The following is a 25956-nucleotide window of genomic DNA, read 5'->3' on the forward strand; positions in this document are numbered from 1 at the left end:
AGACCTTTCTAAGGACCCTTGTTGGTTGCTGGCATCTCCTGGAGAGGGGGCTCCTTGTCCCTGGGCAGCCATGCACAGGGTCAAGTGGCTCAGCAGGCAGTGGTGGGCTTGGCAGTGTGGGGTTAAAGTTGGACTCTGTGATCTTAGAGGACTTTTCCAACCTAAATGATTGTATGATTCTATGAAATCAGAAATCCATTTTTCATCTCATGTCAAGCATATTCTACACCCAGTGTTGGCCATCCCCAGCTCTTTCTCTCCTCCAAGACTGTCCTCATTCCTGCCTTGTCCCACCATCTCCAGGGTGGATTCCTGTACAAACAGGCTTCTTCACAACTTGTTGATCCAGCTCTCTAATTTCTGGATGACTCTCTCATCTACCATAAACAGCCACGCACAATTTGGCAGGCATTTCTACCATCAATGTTTATGATAATAACTAAACGTGCTTGAAAGCAGCAGGAAATTTTCAATATAACTATCATTAAGACAAAATGCTTTAAATCAAAGCCATTACCCACCACCAAGACTCAAAGCTCACAAGATTAGGCTGTTTTTCTATCTTTATGAAAAATTCATAGAACATGCTGCAAACATCATCTTCCAGCATGGAGGAGTAAATGATATAATAACATCGAAGGCTGCCGTCAGGGATGGGCGCAGGCAGGGGATGGGGGGCAGGGGACTGAGCAGCCCAGCTGGGACAGGGACTGCCTCACACTCTGGTGGCATTTAATTTCAAAGCCAGGCTGGAGCAACCTGATGTAGTGGAAAGTGTCTCTGCCCATGGCAGGGGGCTTGGACTAGATGGTCTTTAAGACGGGTCTAACCCGTTCTAGGATTCTACAATTCTATGAATTTGAGCCACTTGGGTCCATCTACTGCTGGATTTTAAGAGAAGACTGTCACAGAAGGAATATCACCTGTTCCCAGGCATTCCAGCCTGCTGTGCTGCCTTTGAAACCATCCAAGCACAACCACAGCAGAGGACATTAGAGCAAACCCACGGCAAGTGGCACAGGGATGATCACACCTTCCTCGGGGATCCCATGTGTCCTGGAGCGTGAGCACTAATGGCCACGCTGTCACATGCATGGCTAACAGACCAGCACTCCCAGCCTGATGCTGATACTTTAAATAACCAGCAGAACTTCAGCACTGCATGCAAATCTTACATCATTAGTGCTTAGAGCCTTATAAATATAATTAGCAGCACTGCACCCGTGTTACAGATCGCTTGGCCAAAGCTAATTCTTTGTGCAGTCAGGGCTGAAGTTAATGGGAGCTTGTACCTTGCTTTTCAGAGCTGCTAACAACCAGCATGTGATTTACTGGGGACTGGATGTACAAATTAATGCCAGTCTGAATAAGATGTTGGTGCTCTTGGTTCTTGGTGGCCTATTCAGGCTGCAAGAGTGCACTGGCACAGCACTGAGAATTAAATGCTCACATTCAAGCTCTTTTTTTCCTACACCAATCCCCTCACATACAGCTCCAAACCCCTTCACTTGTGGCCAGGTTGAGCCATTGGAAGCATTGCTTTCTTGTGTCTGAGCTTTTACAGAGCACTGGTTCCTGTTGGAGGCAGCACGTGGCACACCTCAAACTCAGATCAATGCTCCAACTCACAGATGTCTCAGAAATAATGAGCTGGAAACACACAGATATTCTGGAGAATAACAAGGTACAAACAACTCCCAACTTGCTGAAAGAGAAAGTGGGAGACAAACCAGAAAAACAAATAACCCCAGTGTCATGATGAGAGGTGCCATGTATTACATCTCTCATGGAGACCTGCGAGGCACATCCCTCTGCTCCTGCTCTTCCCAAGCAGACTTGAAAAGCAAACTCCTCTCTGTAAGAACCCTGTGGCAGACACGGTTCCTCTGCAAGTGTGAAGAGCTACAGATATTTTACTTATGACAGTTGGCTCAGTCCTGACTCTGGAAAATCAAACGTGAGCGCTGTGCCTTCCCTGCCACCCCGACACGCTCTGTAATGGGGAGCAGCCACACTGCCCCAGGTTATCCCTCCCCTGCAGCTACACTGGCCCTGCAGGGAAAAAGGAAAATAAAACAACTGTGGGGCTCATCAGCAAAATAAGTGGTGATGAGGCCGAGAGACACCAAGATCTGCCCTAACAAGGTACTATTTGTACGTTATTTTCTAGCTGCAGTCACACTTTCAAAGGTTGTTCTGCCTCTGCAGCCCCTTTGGAAACGGCTTCACACATCAAAACATGGCAGGGTAACGACAGCAAGCAGTGGGTGGTGAGCTCGCTCCTGCTCGGCAATTACCGCTGGAAGTGAGTGGGAACCGGGAGGGAGGGCTGAGTGCTGCCCACCCGTCCTCCAGCTGGGCACAGGGGGTGATAATGGCACCTGGGATCCTGTGGCAACTGCTCCTGCTGCAGTCCCAGTGTCCTCCTGCCGTGGGACAGCTCCTCCAGCCCCAGCACCGGGCAGAGGCGTGGACACACAAACCAAGTGCTGAACTGCCTCAGATGAGCAGAAAGCAGGATCTGGGTGCCTTCCACAGGATGGGGCAAGCTAAAAATTCACCTGGTGCAGGTGTTTTACAAACCCACTGCTGTGCCTTCTGTGCATGGGAGACCCTGCTACTACTAAATACTGCACTTAACCCACCCGAGGCACCAGCCACATCTGGTGGCTGCTGATGTGCATCAATTTGCAGAAGAAAAGCCACAAAATTCAACTCATTCAAGTCCAGCTGTTCTAATTCCTGCAGTTATGCAGCAGGACCAATAGCTGTGCTTTGCAGCTCGGCTGTAATTTCTTGCCAACAATCAATATTTATTGCCCAGTCCCATTTTCCATCCCGCACGTTAGCGGAGTCACTCGCGCCGGGCCAAGTGCAACACGGAGGCCACACAAAGCTTCGCTTGTAGGAGCTGCAATCAGGGAGCCAGCTCTTGTCACAGCCTTACAAAAGGATTTCCTCTCAAGCGGCTCATCTTTAATCATTATAAAAGCACAGAAGTTTAATCCATTTTTGATGTAAGCGCTAATAGCTTTGTGTCCTTGAAGTTCAAAGTGGTCTTCGTGCATGTCGCTAATTAGCCGAGCAAGCAGCCATTCAGCTTCCTCTCATGTTTCTAATTAGATCCTTAACAACAAACAAATGTCGACCTTACAAAGGCTCTGCTACGATTCCCTCCATTAGTTAAACAGTTTGGGAGGGATGTGGTTCTGTGTGTCCACAGCCCCCCCAGCACAGCACTCGGGGTTCTGGCTTGGGATACTTGACCACTGGAGAGGTTCTGCCTTCCTCACGGCATTTTCTAGGGGTGCTGAGCACCCCAGGGATGCAGGGAGGGGGTGACCACCCCACAGCCCCCAAGGTCCCTGCTCTGCTCTGCTGCCTCTCCCTGCCTGCACCGGATGCTCATCGGCTGCGTTGGGACACACAAATAAACCACAGGGGCAAATAAACACTGTCAAGTCATGTTCCTAACTGGTTTCTCTACCAATTTAACTGGTTTTACAATTAATTTAAAATCTAATGTACTTAATGTTTACATACTTCATAGAATCTTGGAATTTCAGAACAGCTTGGGTTGGAAGGGACTTTAAAGATCATAAAGTTCCAACCTCCTGCCATGGGCAGGGACACTTTCCACTGGCCCAGGCTGCTCCAAGCCCTGCCCAACCTGTCCTTGGACACTTCCAGGGATGGGTCAGCCACAGCTTCTCTGGGCAACCATGCTCACAGTAAAGAACTTCTTCCTAATATCCAGTCTAAACCTACTCTCTTCCTCTTTACTTCACATCAAATGCCTGGGAGTGTTTCCTTCCACTCTTTTTTGCTGATCTATGTTTGCAACTGTGCCCTACTGGAGTTGTTACAGTGGCACCACGCTCATCCTTGCCTGTGCTTGGCTTTTTGGGCAAGTTTCTTGCTCCAGCCCTGGCATTTATCCAAGGGGATGAACGAAGAGCTGTCTGCATCAGGAACCACTGCTGGCGTGTTCCCCTCACACCCCTCGTGTGCTGCAGGCGCTCGCTGTGTCACGGGCTCTGACCCAAACGCTGTACCTGCTGTCCCTGCCTGCACATTAAGCTTTAACACTTATTATCACCCATCCAACCGGCAAATAAGAGCTAAAGCTTGGATGCTGGGATAACACAGACCCCTCTCCAACCATTTTCCATTTCAGATGAAGGAAGAGCTGAGCCAGGCCGTGCCAGCGCCTTCACCGCCCGCCAAGGAGCAGGAAAGCTGCTGTTACTTTTACCATGGGCAACCACATCTGCATTAATTGTTTACCACAGCCCGGACAGGTCTTTTATTAATATTAATGAGTAAGAAGGAACAAAAGGCTCCTTTATTTTTAGCCTACTCTAATTGCGTAGTAATTACTCATCTACAAAACAAATGAGCCGAACTCCATTGCCATAGCAACAGCAACTCCGGCCTCCCACTGTACCACATTAACTGGCTATCACTCCTGTAATTCGAAATTGAAGCCTTTTCTACAATAACAGACAATACAGGAGGAAAATTAAATCAAAACCAGGTCTTTGTTTTGCTGCATAATTTAAGTCGTGGTAGCAGGAGGGCCTGGGGGGCACCCTCCTGCTGCTGGACCCTGATGGGCTGGGGGGGCTGCTCGGGAGCATAGAGGGGTAATCCAGGTAACAGGAGAGGAATCCAGCCTGTGAACCCCCAGTCCTGTGCAACCACCCTCTCCTGTGGGAGAGTCTGCACTGGTACCTGGAGCAGACCTGTCTGGACAGATGGGTGCCAAGGTGGAGTGAAGGATCCTCCACAGCATGTGCAGCAGGTAACAACACTCCCCTAAAGGACAACCTGAGCTCACCAGTGAGGAAACACTGGAAGAAGGTGCTGCCCACCACAAGGTGCCTGCAAGAGAGCTGGCAGTACCAGCTCTGTTGGCAGCTGACACCCCGGCCCTCAGCAGGGCACAGACACCTCAGAGTCCTCCTGACACAGAGCTCTGGGTTCTTCTAACTACCAGGAAATAACCATAAAAGCCCCAGCTGTGCGAGTTTATTATTTTTAAATAGCTCAGGTTTATATACCTGCAGATCCACTTTGCATTCTCTGGCAACTCCTAACCCACTGCGCTCCTCAAGCTCACACGGAGCCAGATGCACACTAACATCTGCTGTGAGGAAAAACTCCTCTGCCCCTTTGGCAGTTTTCTATTTCAGAAAGGAGAGAGGGGAAAAAAAGTAATTATGTATTTACTTTTAAAGCATTTGGGGAGAGAATGAGCATGAAAATAGTGACAGCAGTACGTCAGGACAATGTGTGCTGCCTCCCGGTTGTTCCACTAACAGGTAACAGCCTGCAACTGCTGCCAGAGAGGCAAGTTACCCTCAGCTCTGGCAGTATTTTACCTGTTTAGGGATTAAAATGCATGAGACATGATCCTGTGCTCGAGGATCTCATTTCACTGGAGCACTCGTGCTGAAACTCTGCAGCGACTGAAACACTTCAAACTCTGCAGCGACTCGGCTGCGTCTTGCGTGGAACAAAGTCTAATTACAACAGCCCAGAGCTCTGTCCCTCCACTTCCACTGGGAGAAAGGGTATTAAACACAGCTAATTGGCTTTGGCAGGGCTTTGGAGGCTACCAAAGCCCTGTCACCAGTGAGCAGGACTCTGCCCTGGCAATCAGCCCGCCCGTGGTGCAAGGCAGCGGCCACGTCGTCACCACTCGACGTGTGTCAAGAGCAGCAGCTGGGACAGCGGGATCAAAGAATCAAGGAATGGTTTGGGTTGGAAGGGATCTTAAAAATCATACAGTTTCAACCCCCTGCTGTGGGCAGGGACACCTTCCACTAGCCCAGGTTGCTCCAAGCCCCGTCCAACCTGGCCTTGGACATTTCCAGGGGTGGGGCAGCCACAGCTTCTCTGGGCAACCTGTGCCAGGGCCTCCCCACCCTCACAGGAAGGAATTTCTTCTTAAATGAAACAGCTCTGGATGAGCTCTCAGCAGACCTTTTTGCCGTTGAAAATAATTCTCTCAATGGAAAGGACTGTTAAAAGTTACCCACTAAATTCATTACAGATTAACTTCAACTGCACTTCAGAGGTGGTCACTAATTGCACTGGAGATGATTCATCAAGTGCACAAGATTTTCTATTACAAAATTATTGATTAAAGCTGATGTATTTTAACCTCAACAGACTTCAGCCCGATGCCCTGTCAAACACCCACTGCTGCAGCCAAGGCCAAGCAGCAGCAGCAGCACCAAATTGTTTTAGATCTACTCAATTTTCTGTTTAGATCCACTGAGCAGGAAGCTCATGGATCAAAAAAGATCCAGAAGTGGCATCCTACAGTAAAACAAGACACAGGGTTTCTGTCTGAGCCTGCACTCTGGAGAGGACCTGTGGGATTCCCACCCTGGACCAGCACAGCACTTCTGAACCAAACAGAAATGATTCCCCTTTCATTACTATTATTCTTTTAATTTGGGGTAGTAGTCAGAAAAGTAACCGTAGTGCTCTCAGTATTGTCAGTAATGAGGCTAAAACCACTTAGAGGAATTTGGCTCCTCCTGAGTGCATTCAGCACCCGGGGCTGCTCTGGCACAGCCTGGCTGCTGGAATTCCTGTTTAAGCCAGGATTTTGTCCCTGTGCCCACCCCTCCCTGAAGGCCCTGAGGTGTGGGGCCCCTGCCTGGCCACCTGCCATGCTCCTCAGCGCCCACTGTCTCTGCCAGGGAGATAAGCAAAGGATAAAATCCGATGCAGCCATTAATTTCCCGATGCATCACCTGCTGGGCTCTGTCACATAATTACTGGCGGTTCCAGCAGAGTGAGAAATTCCAGCCCTTGCTGCTCCCAAGTGGTCCACTTGTTAGGTTCTGGCTTTTGAGATTACATAGCTTGGATTAAACTTTATGTACTTTTATAGAGGAGAATAAAAAAGGGAGAGCAGTTCCATCAGAGCCACTGTGCCACAAGGGAGTCCTCCCAACGGGCCGTATAAACCCCAAATTGGTTCATTGCTGGATCTTTGAAATGCTCCCCCTGATATCTTTGCGAGCCAGTGGCAGCTCCTCTGCCCTGCACACACAGACCAAGCACTGCCCCCCTTCTTATGGCCATAATTTGCTAAACTATGAGTAGATTAAATTTTAGAGCACCTTCCTTAAGTGCCAGACAAGGCTTCCTCAGCCCCATGCAATTTGTTGCTCTGCTGACTTTCAGTCAGACTCCTCACTTCATCATGTGCCGGGCGCATTAAACAGAGTGGGTCCCCCCATTTCCCTGGAAGACTGAGATCCAAAGGGGACATTATCCCTCTCCCTTGACAAGTGTTGAGCTCCCTGGCAGTAGCAGGGGCAGCTCAGCTTGCCCTGCACCACGTCAGCCCCATCCCAGGGCTTGTTTGCTTGATTTACTCGACATTCTATTCGAGGTAAGGAGTGGATACAAATCCTTAATTACATCTGCAAAGCCCACTCTGGATATTTTATTTCCCTGGAAGGCCCTGGCTGCTGTAAGTGCACTAACAACTGTATGGCTCTGCCCAGCAGAGCAGGAGATGCTCCCACCCACCACAACTGGTTTTGGGGACAGCTGGGGTGCGGGGAGGAGAAAAGGGGTGACCATCCTGTACAGGAGCTTTTCTATTCCCAGCAGGATGTTTTCTGACAAACAACAAACTAAACAAGTAAACCAAGGCCTAATTTGGGATCTCAATTACCATCTGCTAAATTTACTGACTGCATCATTGTCTCTGAATTTTCAAAGTTTAGCACAGAAACCCTGGGCAGGAGAAGCGAAGCCACTGCTGGCTCCTGGCAGAGAGGATGAACTTGCCTCGAACTCCTCATGCTGATATTTATGAAATGTTAAATCTTCATTTAAACACGTTCCCTTAAGCTGGGTGACATGGCAATGAGTACGACCCATTACTAGCTCAGAGTCTCTGTTGCATAATAAGATTTAAGGTTTATGACCTACAGACAATCGCTTGGTGGCTCAGGACAGGCTGCAGGGAGTCGCCTCACACACACACGGAATTATTTGGATTCCCAAATGGAGTGATTTGCGTGTGGCACATCTGGTCTACGACCGCCAACGAATGAGTCTATGGGCTAATATGGACGAGTAACAGGCTGATGGAGAAACCATGATTGTAAAATGATTTAAAAAATATCTTAAGTTCTTTTGGATACAAAATAAAAATAAGAGAATACAGTTATAGCCAGTGTTTTAATTCCTGGGGGTGTGTGTTAATTTGAAAAAAAACCCCAGTAATGGCAATTTTACTATCGGTATAACAGCACGTGCGGGTTCTTGTACGGAGGGTGTAGGTTGCCTACAGCCAGCTTCAATTTGTACTTCCAGATAATGGGATTTAACAAATAGGGCACTATGGATCCAAGCCTTTAGCAGTTCTCTGCTGTATTATCCCTATGCTTTCAATCAGACCAAGGCTCTGCTTTTATCTGCCACGCTCGTTCGCGTTGATGGTGCCTATAATATCAACTCGACAATGCATGTTCTACAACTACATCTACTGCTACCAGTACGACTACTACAGTGCATGCATTTAGTTCAGTCCCACAGATACATACACTCTAAGAACAGGCAAGGGGAGATGTGAAATGTTTTACGGGACGACAGGTGTTTTGTTTTTTAAGTAAGGGAAATTAATAAAAACATCAAAAGAAAGAAAGTGTACAAAAAAATAGAGACATTTCTCAAGAGTTGATATGAGTCGTTTCTTGAACCGTTTCGTCCGAACAAGCAAAAAACATGCAACCAGCTGCTACTAACAAGAAGCTGGACACTGAGAGAGGATTAATAGGTGTGGACAAACCTTCCCGCTGAGAGCGCTCAGAAGAGTGTTTGAGAGGAGGTGTGCACGTCCGAGTGTAAGAGAGGCCGGAAAGTTTGCCTCAGAGACACCCTCTCTCACAGCAGCCCCAACCAAGCAAGAGAGAAAACAACAAAACATAACTGCTCACACTCACCATCAAGGTCAGTAGCTCACGTTACGAGATTTGTTATTGCTGGCAAGTATAAAGTCCAGTAAGGGGTTGTTGGGGCGCAGGGCTCAAAGGCAGCGCTGGCAAGCCAGGACTGGGGCCCAAAATCCAGATGTGCCAGGGGCTGGGGTGGGGGAGCAGCTCCTGGTGCCGTGGCACCACTGTCCCACTGCGCCGTGTGCTGTTGGCCAGCTTGGCAGGCAAAACACACCTGGGGGAGCTGGCACTGCTCACCTGGGACAGGGCTGGATCACAGGTGGCCTTATGGGTTTTGTCTCCAGCCCTCAGGGAGGAACAGCTGGTGGCAACGGGTTGGGGACTGGAAAAATCTCAGACTTGTTAATGAACCAAAGAGGAAGGAACAAAAAAAACCTCTCCTGCCAAATTTTCCTTGTCTCGCTCTCCTGCCAGATGAACCCCTCCCATGTCAAATGCAAGAGAAAAATGTGCCCCCCCATGACTGTATTTTAAAAAAAGCGTTTACACGACAAAAATGTTTTACACGTAAAATATGTCAGGTGGATTCAAAAGAAACGTGACACTGATAGTGAAGTTGTCTAGGAGGAGTTTGCAGCATTCAGACTTTTAACTTTGCTCGTTTTCCATGGCTCAGGTCCCAATTCATTAAAAAAATACAAGAATGGGTGAGGTTGTCAAAACCAGCAGAGGGATTGGGCAGCACAGTCCCACCCGGAGCAAATGGATGTGGCCAGACCCGTGTCTGCTCGAGGGACCTTGGCTATTGTCTCATCACTGGGACATCGACTGGGGATGTGATTTATGGAGAGCAGCACTGCTCTCCTCACCCTGCCGGCACACGAGCAGCTACACAGGACGTGAATTTATGGGTGGTACTGAGCACGAGGAGAGGGACACGTCCCTTTCTGCTGGTTGTAGGACAGAACTGCTGTGACAGATAAAAGAACTTGTTTATCTAGCCAGGTCAGCTGGTGACACGGGAAAAGGAAGGGGCAAAGGCAGGGAAGACCAGGCAGCACAGAACCAGGGCCGGGCGCTGCCCTGTGCAGCTACCTGCCCCTGGCAGGCTCCTTCTGTTGGCTGAGCAAACATGCAGGTGACCCAAGAGATGGAGCATCAACTCGGGGAGAAACCAAGGTGGTCAGTGCTCAGGGGCTTGGAGTGAAAGGGTTGCAGCTTCCCTGGGAGACCAAGATGTGCAGCTGAAGGTGGATGCTCTCTGGGGGCACTCAGTCTCTGTGCTGGCAGTGATGCCAGGAAGGTGGGGAAGAGCCGGCAGGACAGGGCCGGAGAGCAGAGAAGGTCAATTTTGGGTGAGCTGGTGAGGCTGGAGCACTGCCGAAGGAGCAGCAGTGATGGGGACACTGATGACATGGACTGTCATCAATGTTTTCCAGGAACCTCCTGGCCTGTTTGCTCTGTGACAGGGGCAGCTCCAGCAGACCTGGGCAGAGCCCTCCCCAGCAAGTCAGGGGTGGTGGGATGCACCTGCCTGGGTGTTTTCCAGCTCTTTCCTATTTCCTGGCAGAAAGGGCCAGTTAGGGCCAGCTGCGCAGTGCTCTGTGCTTTGGATCAGGCACACGTGAAGGAGTACTGTGCGAACTTGTGAAGGAAAAAGAAAAACCCAACTGAAAAGGAAAGAAGAAAAAAACCCCAACCATTTTTCTTGTAATGAATCGGGCCCGTACACTGCAGCGCAAGATCGATCGGACTCCACTGCTCCTGGATACAATTCACTACCATTGCTGATGGAGTGGAGAACCCAGGATGTCCCTTCCAAAACCGGCTTTGGATGGAGATGACTCTACGGAAACCCCACCGTTCCCAGAGCACAGTCTGGTGCAGATGTGAGTGGCCGTGGGGCCGGTGACGAACCCATCTTCCTCCTTGAGACCTCGGGGCTGGGGAGGGACAGGGGCTCTTTGGATTCAGTTTTGGGGTTTTGCCAGTTTTGTGCACACAGGCAATTTTGAGGCTTGAAAAGACATTTCCAAACACCATACTGCTCTTTAAACTTGCCAGAAAGGGTGTTGTTAATTTAGGGTTAGATTTAGTTTCGTATTGCAAGTTCAAATCAAAAACCAAAAGAACTGAAAAAAACAAAACAGAAAACCCAACAAAAGAGAAACCAAAAAACACTCAAATTAAAGACAAATGATTTTCAGGCACAGAATTGATCAATGCTCAGTTCAGTTGTAATGGGCACCAAAAGCACTCCGATTAAAAAAAATAATCATAATAATCAGGGAAGCAACGTTAATCGAGCCAAACCCTCTGTGCCTTGCTAAGGGGCAACTCACCAGGTCTGTTTGCACGTAAAACAAAACCTGAAGGGCAAAACATGAGGAAGAGGCAGAAACAATGAGGTCTGTTTTCCTGGAAGCATATGCAAAAGCAATCTTGTTTTTCATTTGGGTTTGTTTTTCTCTTTGGGTTTGTTTTTCCCCCTCTGTGACGGGGCAGTAGGAGAAGCCGGGAGATGGGGGATCCCCACAACCAGGCTGGCAAGTCACCCCTTAGGCGCTCTCTACATGCCACAAGATGGAACTGGTACAGAGAGTCCTTTGTAGCCTGCAAGCAGTGCCAGTTTGCATGGAACGGAGTTCTCCTGGTGTCTTTCTTTGGCCTCCATGGCATTGGGCTCGCACTCGAGACACACCTGGGCCTGCGCCCTCCTCCTGACCCCTCACGCAGCCGTGGCTTTTCGGGGAGAGCCTCGTTAACCCACCGGCACTGCCAGAAAAGTCACGGAGAACCCCCAGCTCAGCCATGAGTGAGCTGGAAGGCGCTGCCAGCGCCGTGTCCTCCGAGGAGACACTGGGGCAGAGGACACCGGGCTGGCAGCGGCTCCGTCCCGGCAGCAGCTCCATCCTGGCCCGGCTCAGGAGCCAAGCCCATAGCTCACCGATGGCTGCTCTGAACTCCTTGTCACCTGAGCAAAGTCCTAATTCGTGTGTTTGGCAAAATTTAAACCTAAGGCAGTAACGGTAATTGGCAACGATTTATTTATTTCCCTTAAGGGGAAAAAAAACAGAAGCTTTCGGAAGGACAGAAGAAAAGCTTTGGCATTCCTCGTGGAAGCAGTGCCATTGCTGATGGCACGAGTGACACTGTCCTCAAGGGACACAGCCCCTCGCTGGGGGGATGCTCTGTGCTGGCTGTGGCAGAGGAGGTGACAGCGGCTCCGGGCACGGCGGGAGCACCTGGAGCTGCTGCCACCACCTCAACCCAACCCCAGCTTCCCATGAGAAACCAAAACTTTTTTTCAAAAAACACAAATTAAATTTTTTTTGGGGGGGGGGTGTCTTTTAGAACCTTGAATTTAAACCAAAGAAATAAAGAAACCAACACAATAAAGGAATAAAGAAAGAAACAAATTGGAATATCTACCCTGGTTTTGGCAGTTCTCATGCCAATCTCCTGCAGGTGCTCCAGCCCCCGTGGCCTCTGCTTGTAGTTTGGGTTTGGGTGGGGATTGATTACTTAATTTTTATATGATTTTTTTTTGGATCTTTCGTTTTCAGGTCCCCAGGATAAGTGTGAGGAAAATCAGAGAAATGATGGAGAGCTGCAGCCACACAGAATACCGACAGAGCTTTTACCTGACCCTGCACTCTGAGGGTTTGCTCTTCCACGGGCCCCCCTACCTGATCCTCTTGCTGCCGCCACGGCCGCCGCTGCTACTGGTCCATAAGCCGCTGCCGGAAAACCTGGCCATGGAGAAAAGGAGAAGGGTAAAGAAAGAAGCTAGTGGGTACCATGAGTCTCTGCGGGGCCCAGGGTGGCCACCGAGGGCATGGCATTCCCAGAGCTCACCATCCCGGCTCTCCGTGCCACCAACAGGCACCGTGGTTGGGAAGAGCCGAGCCCTTGCCAGGTGCCTGCTGCCAGAGGGCCCTGCCAGCACAAACCCCTTTGGCAGAGGAGGAATGGGGCACCCGGCCATGGCACATCGTGGAGCCGAGGTAGACAGGCTGGTGGCAGAGCCCGCAGCACTCGGCTCATGTCTCTGTACTCCCAAACAAACGGGGTCATCCCGCTCCACAACCAACCAGGGAATTCTCTTCCAGGCTTATTTGCAAGTGATAATAACGTGCTGGTCTATAGACAGAGCAGTAATGGAAAATATGAGGAGGTCCTCGTGTCAAGATCACAGATTTGCTGGGATCAAGCAGAAAAAATTCAATGGAATGCGGTTTAAAAAAGAAAGAAAGAAAGAAAAAAGCTCTTGAAAGCAAAACAGCCGCAGATCAAGGAGCTCAGCGACATACCCCCTGCTCCAGGGGAGCAAGCCCTCCAGAGGAATGGAATGCTGCCAGCAAGATCGCAGATTTAATGTCTTTACTTAATTAACATTCACAAGATCTGTCAGAGACTGACTTTCAATATATGTATTTTAAGAGGGCAATGGCAAAGTCCAGGTGATCAGCAAGAACCCCAAACCTCAAAGTCAACAACTCCCGAGAGGTTCCTGGTTTCTGGGAGCTCCGACTGCTCCCACTGCCCAACAGGACAACCCTGGGGGTGGCTGCCACGATGGGACCTGCCACTTGAGTGGGCCCAGGACTCTGATCACAGCTGCTTTGCAAGGCTGAGGAACCACAGAAAAACAACTGAGGCACAGAGAAAGAGAAGAGCGAGCCAGAGGAGCGAGAAAACCCCAGAGAGACCAGCAGACTACAGCCTCTACCTCTACACTATTGGCTCAGCTACAGCTCATCTATCAGGGCAAAGGAGCAGAGAACTAGACTAGAGTGACTTGAAACTACTTAATACATCAATTAAAAAAAGACATACTTGCATTTAAATATGGTAATAGGGCTGTTGGGGGAAAAAAAATATCACAGGTAAATGTATGCAGAGGTTCCCCAGGCTGCTGCTCCCTGTGCACTGAGCCCAGCACCCAACCCTCAGGGCTGAGGTGAACCTGTTTGCTTGCAATTGCTACAGCCTCTGTGGGATGTGGGAAGCACATCTGGACTGGGGAATGTTATAATCTGTGTTAAACCTGAGTGTTAAATTCCCTCTTGCTAGGGATGGAACCATCGACCCTGGTCAGGCTCCCCGACATACGATTAGGGTTGGAGCTGGGATATCCTGGACTAGGGAGACTTTGGAGTCAAACCAACCTCCAAAGAGCAAGGAAAGCATCTGCAGGACAAGGGCTGAGGCTCTGGGGCTTCATTCTCATGCAGAGCCATGGCTGGGCCAAGCTCCGAGCCCTCCCACTGTGGCTCAGGCAGGAGCAGAGCTGGCACCATTCCCCACTTCTCCCCCTCTGTTCCCTGCCCGCCACGGCGCACGGCCCAAGAGCAGAGTCCTCAGCGTTCCCATGGCACCTCCACGACCAGCTGGCCACCCACAAATCTCTCATTTGGAGGCTCCAGGGGCTCCCTAAACCATCCGCAAGGGATCAAAGGAGCTGTGGATTTTCCACGGAATAAAATGCCTCTGCCAAAACCAATCAAATACCCTTCAAATCACCAAGCATCCCCTGAGAACAGCACAAACAACGGGGCTGGAAAGTTTGTTTCTCTTGTTCAGCTGCCAGGGACGCTCAAGATCTATTTGAAATGCAGGACAAAAAGTTTTGCCATGCAAAAGAAGAGTGAAATAACAAGGGTGGAGAAGGCGCTCCACGGAAAGAGCCCGAACAAAGGCTTCGTTATTGCATTCCAGTGGACAGATGTGTGAAAAATTAATCCCTCCGCCCCCAAAGAAAGCTTTTATCCCAATACTGAGATAAAAGCATCTCTGCAACATGGCACTCCAAACAACTCAAGTGTGATCGGCTGCTCGCGCTCCGTGCGGGAACGCTGCAGGCGGCCGGAGGCGGAACAGCCACAGCACCAGCTCTGGGAGCGGGAGATGGAAACGGGGATTGATTATCAAGATTGGCAAAACCCTGCTCACTGATACACTCACAGGCTGGTTCCATCACTGGAGGATCCCCAAATCAATCCAACGTACTGAAAGCAATCGATCCCCCCACCAAAACGCCCTCTGCCAGGCACCGCATCCATCGCTCAGCTGGGAACAGATTCTCTGGCACTGCTGCCGAGCCACTAATGCCGTGTGACCTCTCACCACTGTGCCAACTCCCTGTGGTAACTAACGTGTGGCTCTTTGCTCCTGACCCTCCCAGCAGTGATAGGCAGCTGACACCGTTCCACCCTGCCTGACAGGGATCCCGGTACGGGGCACTGGGAACACTTGCAAGAGCTGGAGCAGGGGACAAGGAGAAGCTGCAGCCAGCAGAGCCCAGAGTTGAAAACAGTGGCCCAGTGTCACTGGCTTGGAGGGGACTGGGTGCCAGCAATGGGTGTCTGTGTACCCACTGCTCCCAACTGCCCAGAGGAAACAAGCTCCCAGCAGTGCCCACTTCAGGCACTGCAATTAGAAGGTATTTTACAATAAATGTTTTGCACTGGGCTCACACACTGTCCAGGAAAGCCCTGAGGATTCACAGCAATTTCATGCTCTCTCATTGCTCAGAACAAGCCAAACCCAGCATTCCAAGTGCAATTTTTCACAGAAAAATTTTCCTGCTTCCTGCATCAATAGTTTCACTTTAAACAGTGAAGCAGGGAGGGGAGATGGACACATCTGGGTTAAAGGCTTTGCCCTGAGGTCCCAGACTCGGTCCATGGCTGGGTGCAGGCACAGGTGAGTTTGGGAGAAAGGGGATCCTGGGGCAGCACAGCCCTGGCTCACAGGCCTGGGCTGCAGCACACGGCCCCAGCGTCTGGTGCTCGGCATGGCACTGAGAGCCTGGGATTTAGCGGATTTTCCAGGGGCTTTGTGAACAAATCTGGTGAGAACAATGCTGCCTAAGCAAGGCCACTCTCCACGGGGGCTCGAGAGGCTCAACAGGCCCTGCTCCATCTCCCACTCCAGTGGGATTGTTCCTTCTCAAATCACTGAGTTCTCTTTCCTCCAGCCTGGATGTGGCTACAAGGCAACCACGAGTGAGGGAATTAACACAAGAACCATATTCCACCCCTTCCTCCACACTGCCAGGACCCCCTTCCTTGCAGCCCTGGCTCTAAGAGAAATCACTGACTCCTTCAGCCCTGCTCTGCTCAGCCCCTGAAGACCCCAGGTATTTTGCATCCCCAAAGCACACACGACCTCGTCCTCTAAAACAACCAAACAATAGGAATCATCCCAAAAAGAAGTCACAGAGATCATGAATTTAGTTCTTAAATAAAAAAATACCATGCAAAGAATTCCTTCTGCTTCTGATTTCTAAAGCACTTGGGCACCTGAGGTCGCATGTTCAGACCTCAGCAATGAGCACGGGGATTTAAAATAAGAATAAGAATAGAAGCTGAGATGCTCAAATCATCACCTGACTTCAGAAAACAACCAAAATCGTGGGACACACATAGGGAATAAAATAAAAGCCACCATAAAACTACGACGAGGAAGCAACTCCCTTCCTCTGTGTTTATGAGGTGTTTGGAGTATTCACACACACGGGCAGAGGAGCTGCAGACTGTTCTGTGTGGGGCATTTTGGGGGTCCCTGTGCATGAGGGGATCGAGCTCTGAGGCTCCATCACCCCAACAATTCACCTCTTACACTCTGGTCCCCAGAGCACTGATCTGAACACCAGCCATTCAGGAGGGTCACTTGATCTACCAGGAAAAAAGTGAGAAGGCTGGAATATGAAATCATGCGCAGGTTGAGCGGGAAGAGGAGCAGGGGAGCTGATCCCCCCTTTTCAAACAGCGTTCCCAGCAGCTTTGATCAGCCCGAAAAGCTGTGTGAGGCTCAGAGCTGTCATTTCAGATGGGTTCTCGCTCCCATTATTCTTTCCATTAGGCACTGTTATCCTCTTTGGAGGATCTTTAGGCTTCATTTCAAAAGTATCAGAGACTCAAAACCATGAAGCAGAAGAGCCTGGTAGTTTTTTTTTGAAGGCAGGCAGGCGTGGGTCCAATTTACCGCACAAAAACGTCATCTTTCATGGTGAGCACACACAGGGGAAAGCTCCATCCCAAAACAATCCCTTTATGTTCAAAACCTTAATCTTCCAGGCTCTCTGTCTCACACTCCCCTTCCCCTTCTATAAGGAAACACAGATCAGAAAGAAAAAAACTACTACTCCAAGCATTAGATGAACAACTCAATGCTTAATATTTAGAGAAGAACATACCCACAGAGAAATCAAATATTCCCTAGAACTAATCAAAGATTGGGGTTCTACCAAATAATTCACAACTTGTTACTATGGTTTAGTAGCCATTAACTCTTTTGGATTTGATTGCAGACTCTGTGAAGCTCTTCCAAAGTCTGTAGAAGGTGGAAGCAGCAACAAGCCCTGCTTGGAATGTCATGTGCTTCCCACCAGACAGGTCTGTCTTCGGAGAAGGGGGATGGCACTGTCCACACCACAGTCAATGCCAGGCACCGAGCATGGAGCAGGGCAGACCCTCAGGGAAACAGGGAAGTTCTTTCCTAAGGTTTTGATCAATTCTATCAACACTTGTAGCACCTCCCAAGCCACTCCAGCTCCTCTGTTGTGACAGCCCCATTAAGTGGTTCCCCTTGTATTTTTCCACTGTGTTACATTGAGTTGATTAAAATCTACTTCACCAGGTCAGAAAATTAAGAAACTTCAGCTAGAGCACACGATGCACCATGGAACCTCATCCTGCAGCCCCTGAGTCACCCAGGGCACAGCCACACGTGGCAGGGTCTGTCCCAGGCCCAACATCCCCCGATGCCGCGCATCCGATGTCTGTTATGATGGATGTTATGATGAGCAAATATTTCTGCTCTGGAATTTCAAAACAACAGTAAAACCCAAATATAGTTAATTTAAAATTTGGCACTTCCACTTTATGTGCAGTAAATGACCCATTTTTCAGCTGTAGCCACTCTCAGGCCGTGGGTTTTAGGATGAGAATGGTGCACTTCTGCCCAGTAATTACTTTATGCATCAGTGAGACAAAGCCATGTTTGTCTCCAAATTATCATCCGGTGGCGTTTCAAGTGCAATAACCCTTTTGCAGTTATTCCACCGTACTGAAAACTGGGAAACTTCTCAAAGGCAAACAGTTTGTTCTAAAAAAACTATTTATTCAAAAAACTACAAACTAAAAAGCAAAAGCGGGTGGCTGATTTAGGTTATTTGCTCCACTTAAAAGCTGTTTCTACCCTACAGCAGCTTCAAGGCTCCATTCCTCAAACATGCCTTATGGAAGTTCCCACCATCCAACACTCAAACCCTGTGTGTAACTGGGATTGTCCCTAATTAGCAACTGGTGAAACTCAGAGAATCATGAGCTTCAAGTGAACAGATGACAGAGAATTTCAACCAAATCGCTTCCTAAAAGCAAGTAATTCTGTTCAATATGAAGTTGGTGGCTTCAATGAAAGCATTTAATAGAACCAGGAAGTCACAGAATGGGACCCTAAAGATCATCTCATTCCACCCCCCTATTTACCATCAATTTTTAATCAACAAGGTAAGTATAAAGGAAATGATCACTGCAGAGGAGGAAATACCTGTGAGCTCACTGGCCCCAGGCTGCCTCACAGCACGGCAGCTCTGAATTCCTGCATTTCAGTCACCTGCTGCTGGATGAACAAGGGCAGGTTAGATGGAACCACATTAAGGCACCTATTTAAAGTTCAGCAACGTGGCACTGATTTGCTTCAAGCCTCATTTCGGTTGCTCTGATGGTAAGGAAAATGAGCTATTTGGTTAAGCTGCTTGCTTCAATTTTTATGAATGACCTAAACTATCTGGGGAAGTATTATTTAAAGACAGGTCCTTGATGATGAACAAAGGCATAAAAAGAATTTGTGTCTGGAGGCTAAAGCTAGAAAAATTCAACACAAAGAGGCAACGTAAAAGAGAAGGCAGTAAATCACAGGACAAGGTTACCAGAGGGTGGGAAACTCTTCCCCACCCACATGTGCCAAAGTGCTGAGCCCCTCTAAGAGATGCTGCAGCTCACCCAGCATGGCCATCACTGGCAGACAGGGCCCTTCCCAGTGCCCCACTGGAGGAAACGCTACTGGGCATTCCACAACCCACGCTGTAAGAACAGTCAGAGGAGAGGATTAGGATGCTGAGCCCAGAAACCTTCAGGGCATTGCTGCAGCAACTACGTGTCACTGCTCCTGGGCAAGGCAGGACCTGGAAGCTCCTCAATGGTCATCTGGAAATCCTACTAGTAAATGAGATGGGAAAACATTCACCTTTGAATGTTTTTGGGCTATAAGGAGACTGATCTCTTCAGGTTCTTTGCAACCCCAGCTCCAATTTTTAACAGCTTTACAGTTAAAACCTGTCTCTACTGAGGCGTAAGGCACGAAGGCAGGTGAGCCGTCGTGCTCCGGCTCGCTCGGACACAGAGAATTCCTCACAGCAGGATGGGCATTACCAGATCATGTTCCTCCTTCTGTAGGGTTATCCATGTTTTCCTCCACACACGAGTATTTGTGTTATGCCTCTTTACTCTTGTGAATAATCATTCTCATTACACCTCCCGGTCGCTGCAGCTGTGGCCTCTTCACAGCCGAAACCACTGCTCTGGATCTGCGGCATCACCCCAAAACACAAAGCCCTCCAGAGACACTGGCAGGTTTGGAGGTTTTTTTCCTTTTCTCGACTCTCTGTCCCTCCAGGATCACTCATTTCCAGGGCAATGACCCTGAAGTTTTAAAGCCTCCAACTCCAGGCATGGATCAGTGACCAGCTGAGAAAAGGACAATGAGCGTTCAATGTTCAAGGTGTTCTTATTGCAATAAAGTTATCAGTACAGAAAAACCTAACGAAGGCTCTGGGCACTTCTGGTCCTCTGCCAGACATGGTGTTTGAGGAAACCTCAAGATGAGCCTCACTCACATCGAGGAGATGGAGCAGCAAAGGGACACAGGCACCATTTTCACTGGCCACACTCTGCTGCCATCAGCAGTGGTGGTAGCTGGACCACCAACTCAGATCAACAGCTTTCTCTGGAAAACCTCACCTTAAAGTCAATGATCAGATTATTTTAAGGGGTGGGGAAAATAGGAGGTGTAAAAGGCATTTTACACAATTCTCTGCAACGTTAAAAACCCGCAACTCTTCTCAGAAAAACTGTGCTAAGAGGCAAAGGTGCTTCAGCTCTGCTCAGTCTCATAGAACACCTCTAAAGACCATTTTTTTCCTGCATCAAAACACAAGCTACCATCATCTAAGCAGAACTTGAAGGAGAACCTTCTAGCTGGAGATTTATGAGCTTTGCTACATTAATTTCTCAGCTTGCTGCCTGCAGTTCCAGCTGCTCCTCCCTCCAGGGATGCACCTGCAATGGGAACGGTCCCTCCTCAGCAAAAGAACACCCAAAATCTTAACTTTAAACCAGGTCCAGTCTACAGTCTTTGTTTTCAGTGATGGAGGCTGAAACAGAGAGGTGGGAAGAGGTAATTCAGGTGGTTCCAGCAGATCTCAGATGCACTCTGTAAACCATTGATGCCATGCAGATGCAGTGACGTGTTCAGGGAAAAACAAGGCATGCAGTGCAGGGGTGATCAGAGCAGACTTTAAGCAGTTAAGAAAGGGTTAGACAAAGGAGTGAGAAACATCTCCAGCTCTGTTCCACATCTCTTAACTAACTGAACAGACGATTTAAAATAGGTTTTACATTTCCTAGGCCTATTTTGCAGTTGCCACCAAGTTCCCCTTTCCCGAGTGTTACATTTGATCATTCCAGTATCACGACCAGACAAACTCTGCTCCCATTAGTAAATGTTATACAAGCCTTACACTTGTGTAACAGTGCTTGAAGAGTGTTTTACAGAGCTGACCCCTATTAATACTGACTCCATCGCTCCCTAGGGGTACAGAAGCCATGTGTAGGCAGCACTTTTAAAATCACTTTCCATCACCAGAGCAGTTGGGTGTTTGAGTACAGGAGAATGTGGCTCAGGATCAAGGAAGCACCACACCCCCCACACTGGGTGTTTTACACCACTGCACCATGGTACAGATGGAATTTTTGGGATGCTGGAGCTACACACTCTTCCTCCTATCCCCACTGCACTCACCTTAGAGGTTATTAACCACAGGGGAAACCTGCAGCAGCAACAGGACTTGAATCTGGTGTCCTGAACACCAGACACAGGAACCCCCTTCCCTCATCTCCCTCTCTCAGACACTATGACACAGAAGGCTTAAGCATTTAAAAATAATCGTGCCCTTGTCTGTCATAATTCCCCTTGTCTTTGGCACCAGTTCCTTTTCCTTACCCCGAAAATAACTACTTTCTAGTTATTACCTACTAGGCAAGTGCCACAAATAACTTTCACACAAAATATCTCCCTATCCAGCACTGATGGGCAACGAGCGAACGGTTTGGGACTGGCATCAGGAAAGAAACTAAATTAAGCTCTACAGATTCACACAAAGCTGGTTTAAATGCTCTCATAATAACAAAGCCCACCAGTCTAGACTTTGAACCATCCCATGTGGCATTTCCACTGCCCCAGGCACTGCAGGAGTGTGACCCAAGGCTGGGCTCCTGCCCTCTGCAGCACCATGATTAATAAGAAAACGTATTTCCCAGAGCTCTGGAAAGTTCATGAAAATATTTGTTTTTCCCACCTCTCCCCATACACAAAGGTTTTAATAAGCTTTAACAAACATACAAGCAAACAAACCCTTAATTAAAATAAATAATTTAAATTCCTGACCTGAAGGCTTCTAGGAAACTTCGAGAATGCCCAAACATTCAGGTGATGATGAGAGAAAGTATAACTGGGATAAAGTCAGTGCTGGAACATCCCACCACCGTGGTGGAGCATCAGTGGGGATGCTGTAATTTTAACACAGATCACTCCTCTCCCCCTAGTTACAAGTGCATTGTTGTCTTTTTTTTGGGGTGTAATTTTTGCTGTAAACACACCTCATATGTGACTGTTCCTCTGCAGGTTCTTCAAACACCGGGTCACACACTCTGAGTGATGGTTGTTTTTATTCTTTTATTCAACTGTCATTGGTACTGGTTATTTGGGGCGTCCAAACCAAAATATTAAAACTGCAAGCTAAGAGAGCAGCAACACAGCAGATCCGTTGTAAACAATTTATTATTATTTTCTACCTCAGTTACTTACAGGAAAAAAAGTCATAAAAAAGAAAAAAAAAAAAAAAAAAAAGCACAGATGGACTATTTACAAAAAATGAGAAAATTCACAATAGCCGAAATGTTTGCAAATCATGCACACTAAGACAAGTTCACAAAAGCAAAGCAATTCATAGCAAAAAAACCCAAACAAAATAATAAGAAGCCATACAGATTAAAAAAAGCTATTGCCTGCAGAAAAGTCAAAAGAAAACTACCCAATTATTACATCAAGCATCTTTAATGAAATGAACAGCACAGCCGTGGATTGTAGAGCCTTTGACACTGACATTTTAAACAAGTGGATTAACAAACATTAAAATGCATTACAGTTCTACTGTAAGCATGCAACGTACTTCTCACAAACTTATCAAATGGGCAGAAACATTTCAAGAGAAGCAGAATTTAAATATAATGTGTGTTTTCTACCCAAAAGTCCAGGATCTGGTCGTGTTAAAGCCAATGGCAGGAGCTTTGCAGCTCTCCTGCGATTTGGGTGGAGATGAAGAGGAGCGATGCAGCTTAAGCAGGGAAAGCTTGGCCAGAATTTAGGAGATTCCCCCATGATTTGCAAGCAAAGTTTGGAAGGAGAAGCGGGTGCAGGAGTGTGCAGGAGCATCGCCGGCTGCGGGGCAGGGGCGGTCGGAGCTTGGGATCACAGAACCCAGAACGGTTTGGGTTGGAAGGGACCTTAAAGCTCATCTCGTTCCAAGGGCAGGGACACCTTCCACTAGACCAGGTTGCTCAGAGCTCCACAGGCTCTGGGAGTGGGGCAGGAATTGCTGGGGGGGCAGGAACTGCCTCAGCCCCTCTCTTGGTGGCATCTCGCCGTGGCCTTTGTGTGATTGTGGCAGCTCTCCAGGAGCCACCGATCCAAAGGGAACGGAATGAGGACACGTGTGGTCCGTGAGAGCCATCGGGTCACCCAACTGGAATAATCACACCCTGGGCTGCCAATGATCCCAGGGACAGGAGACACCCTTCTTGCTCCACCCTGGATGTGGTTTGTGCTACTGCTGGATGTCCCCATGTTAAAAAGCGCCAATCACTCTCTCTGGGGCTGTTTGTGAGACCAAATCAACCCAATCACCCTTCCTACTTCACTGATAAAACGATTTCTAAGAAGTTTGTGAGAAGTCATGCCTTCGGAACGCCCCTGACCCCATCCTTGTGAGTTACATTCCAAGTGGGCATTAAAAACTCATAACAAAGCAGAGGAAAAAAAAATAATAAAAAAAAATTAAAAAGCAAACTCAAAGCAGTGAGGATATGGAGCCTTTAAAAAAATAAAAATAAAATAAAAAGTCCAGTCAATCAAACCAGCCAGTAAGAGCAGCAATTTTTCAGTGGACATTGATATTAAACATGGACCACCCAGGCTTTCTCTGTCTCTCTCTCATTAGCACTGTAGTAAACCCCGATTAATTTGTTATGCATCTTTAAGAACTAGTTGATAAAAATTATGTCTTGTGAAATCGGCAAATAGTCTGCAAAGTGAAATAAGAACAGAAATTAATAGATTAAACTGAAAAGATAAGTCCCAGAAATAAAAAAAAATAAAAAAATAAAAAAGAGACACAGAAAGGGAGTGATTTCAATTAAAATAAAAGAGGTAACGTACTGCGTGAGGAAGGGATGGAGGGAATAACGGGATGGGAGGGGACAGAGCAGTCACCAAAGGGTTGCACATGTCTTGTCCGTGGAGTCAGGGGCTGTCCCATGCCATAGGAAATGGGAGATGTGGGAGAGGATGTGGGACAGCCTGTGAGGGGACCCTGCCCGCAGCTCCAGCAGCGCCGTGTCTGCCACGGACATGGGAAAGGGAATGCAAACAGCTGGGGTGTGGCATTTGTACCTCATTTCATCTGGATAACAGTAAATACCATCAGGACAGTTCAACCAGGTGGGAATTCCCTTTTTTGGTTTTCATTTGTTGAAATAGTAGCTAGGCAGTGTAACCTGTGCCGGGACAGACCAACAGCCCAGCGGGACAGTGCCCGTGTCAGCCCGGCCCCCCTGCCCAGCACATGGGGACGGGCACGTGCAGGAGAACACGACTGTACTGTGTGAAACACACTGCCAGGCCTCCTCCCAGAGGAACCCCAGGAGTGTGACTGTACATTTACATGCACATTTACATTGACCACCACCACGTTTGGGTGTCGCGGAGCCGGGAGGCAGAGGAAGCTCTCAGACCAACAGCCCAGGATGCTCCTGCAGAAACAGCTGAGAATTTCTCTCTCCAAATCACAGCACTGAGATTTTGGACCTGACAACTTACAAAAAAGCAGATTTCGGATTCCCCTCCATCGTTTTGCACGTGCCTGTCCCACACTCCAAGCCACGAGCCCCACAGGCACTTCTGCAAGTGCCAAAACACGTGAAGGGTCGGTCAGCACCTCAACTCCTGCCCTGCTCCCAAATGGCTCCCTGGTACCGAGCTGTGTTCCCCTGGCACTGGGTTCTCTGTCCCCAGACACTTGCTCCAGCGAGGGGGACATCCCATCCTGCTGCCTGGTCCCTGACCCCTCATGTTGCACCTCTGGCCAGGAGGCTCCCACGCCCTGTGCTGCTCTGACGGGTCATGTTCCTGGAGACTGGAGCCCCAAATCATCTGAGAACCCCCCAACAACTCTGATAAGGTTCTGACTGCTGCTAAGGAAGAACGGTCTGAGTGGGAGTGGAGCAGGGGCAGAGCTTTGGGGCAGGGAAACCCAACAAGGTGAGACAGGACCCTGAGCATCTCCCAGCACTGCCCCGCTCCCGCAGGCTCACCATGGCCCACAGCTGGGGCACCTTTTCAGTGCTGACAACCCACTTGGATCTTTTTCTCCATATTCCATCTCTGCAGGAGACTGAAAATAACCAGGCAGTAACAGGAAGGCCTGCTTTGGAAAAACAAGGCCCTTAATGAAAATATATCTAAGGAGGGTTCGAGTTGAAGGGTGCCTTTGCTGCCAGGCAGCAGACACGTTCGTTTTAGACATGTTTATAATTAAACTCATCTAAGCTCTGCTGATTTCCATCATTAAACCTATCAAAGGAGTCTCTCATTCAGTGCCTTCATACGTATCAGTTGCCACATGGAATCGTGAGGGCCGGGAGGAGAGTGTGAGACAACACACCAGCGCCTGCTGAGGCCTCCTCCTCACATCCAACTCCTGGCTGAAATCCTGCAGGACTGGACTCTCCCACTGGCTCCAGTGGAGCAGTGGTGGGGTCTCCAGGGGGTTGCCTGCCTTGTCCCCACTAGCACTGTGTCACCCATTGCTGCTGGCCCTCCCTGCCCAGCATGTCACCCCAGCAGCTCCACTGACACCCTGCTTGTTTCAGGCCTGGCCTGGGAGGGTGTAGCACAGGTGGGAAGAGACAGTTGAGCTTTTGGTAGAATTCAAAAAAATAAACCCTCACAGCACTGCTACCCTTGGTGTTATCAGTCCTGCAAAAACCAGCTGCACAAAAGCCCCATCCCAAGGACACTGTTCGTCCTACAGATGATGACAATCCATATTCTCCCAAAGCAGGGTCTCATTCTAATGACCTAGGGCCAGACACAAGGTTCTGTGTCTGCCCCAGCCTCCATGTCCAGCTGCAGGCAGAGCCAAGCATCCATCCACATCCTCACCCATCCTAGAGGACTTTCCCATGAGCATGCTGTTTTTCCTCCTGCCCTGCTGTTGCTCACTACAGGGGGTTCATTTGGTTTCCTCATTACCCCAAGCTCCCACCCTGTTGTTCTGAGCCCCAAGGAGCGTGGCAGGAGGTGGTGGGGTTGCAGCATGTGAGCCCCTGTGATGAGGGTGCTCAGGAATTTAAGGCAAGGCCTGCTGGGGTCTCACGGTGGCCAGATGGGGTTTCAG

General features: G+C 48.9%; 1 protein-coding gene across 16 annotated transcripts in view; it reads right to left on the reverse strand.

Moving 5' to 3' along the window:
• The window catches only part of MSI2 (musashi RNA binding protein 2), a 222373-nt gene that overhangs the window by 14437 nt on the left and 181980 nt on the right, over positions 1-25956 (reverse strand). For 3 of the 16 annotated variants that reach the window (XM_051809434.1, XM_051809435.1, XM_051809442.1), the window contains exons 11-12: positions 12578-12685; positions 8828-8919 (exon numbers count right to left, since the gene is read on the reverse strand). In XM_051809434.1, coding sequence (XP_051665394.1) covers positions 8828-8919; positions 12578-12685 — 200 coding nt within the window. Of the gene's footprint in view, positions 1-8827; positions 8929-11275; positions 11303-12577; positions 12686-21727; positions 23584-25956 lie in introns of those variants that run through there. The other 13 variants (XM_051809443.1, XM_051809441.1, XM_051809433.1 and 10 more) reach the window with 8 other exon arrangements.

Source organism: Manacus candei, unplaced genomic scaffold, assembly GCF_025592945.1.
Source record: "Manacus candei isolate 608988 ecotype Guabito, Panama unplaced genomic scaffold, ASM2559294v1 h1tg000076l, whole genome shotgun sequence".
NCBI classification, from domain to species: Eukaryota; Metazoa; Chordata; class Aves; order Passeriformes; family Pipridae; genus Manacus; species Manacus candei.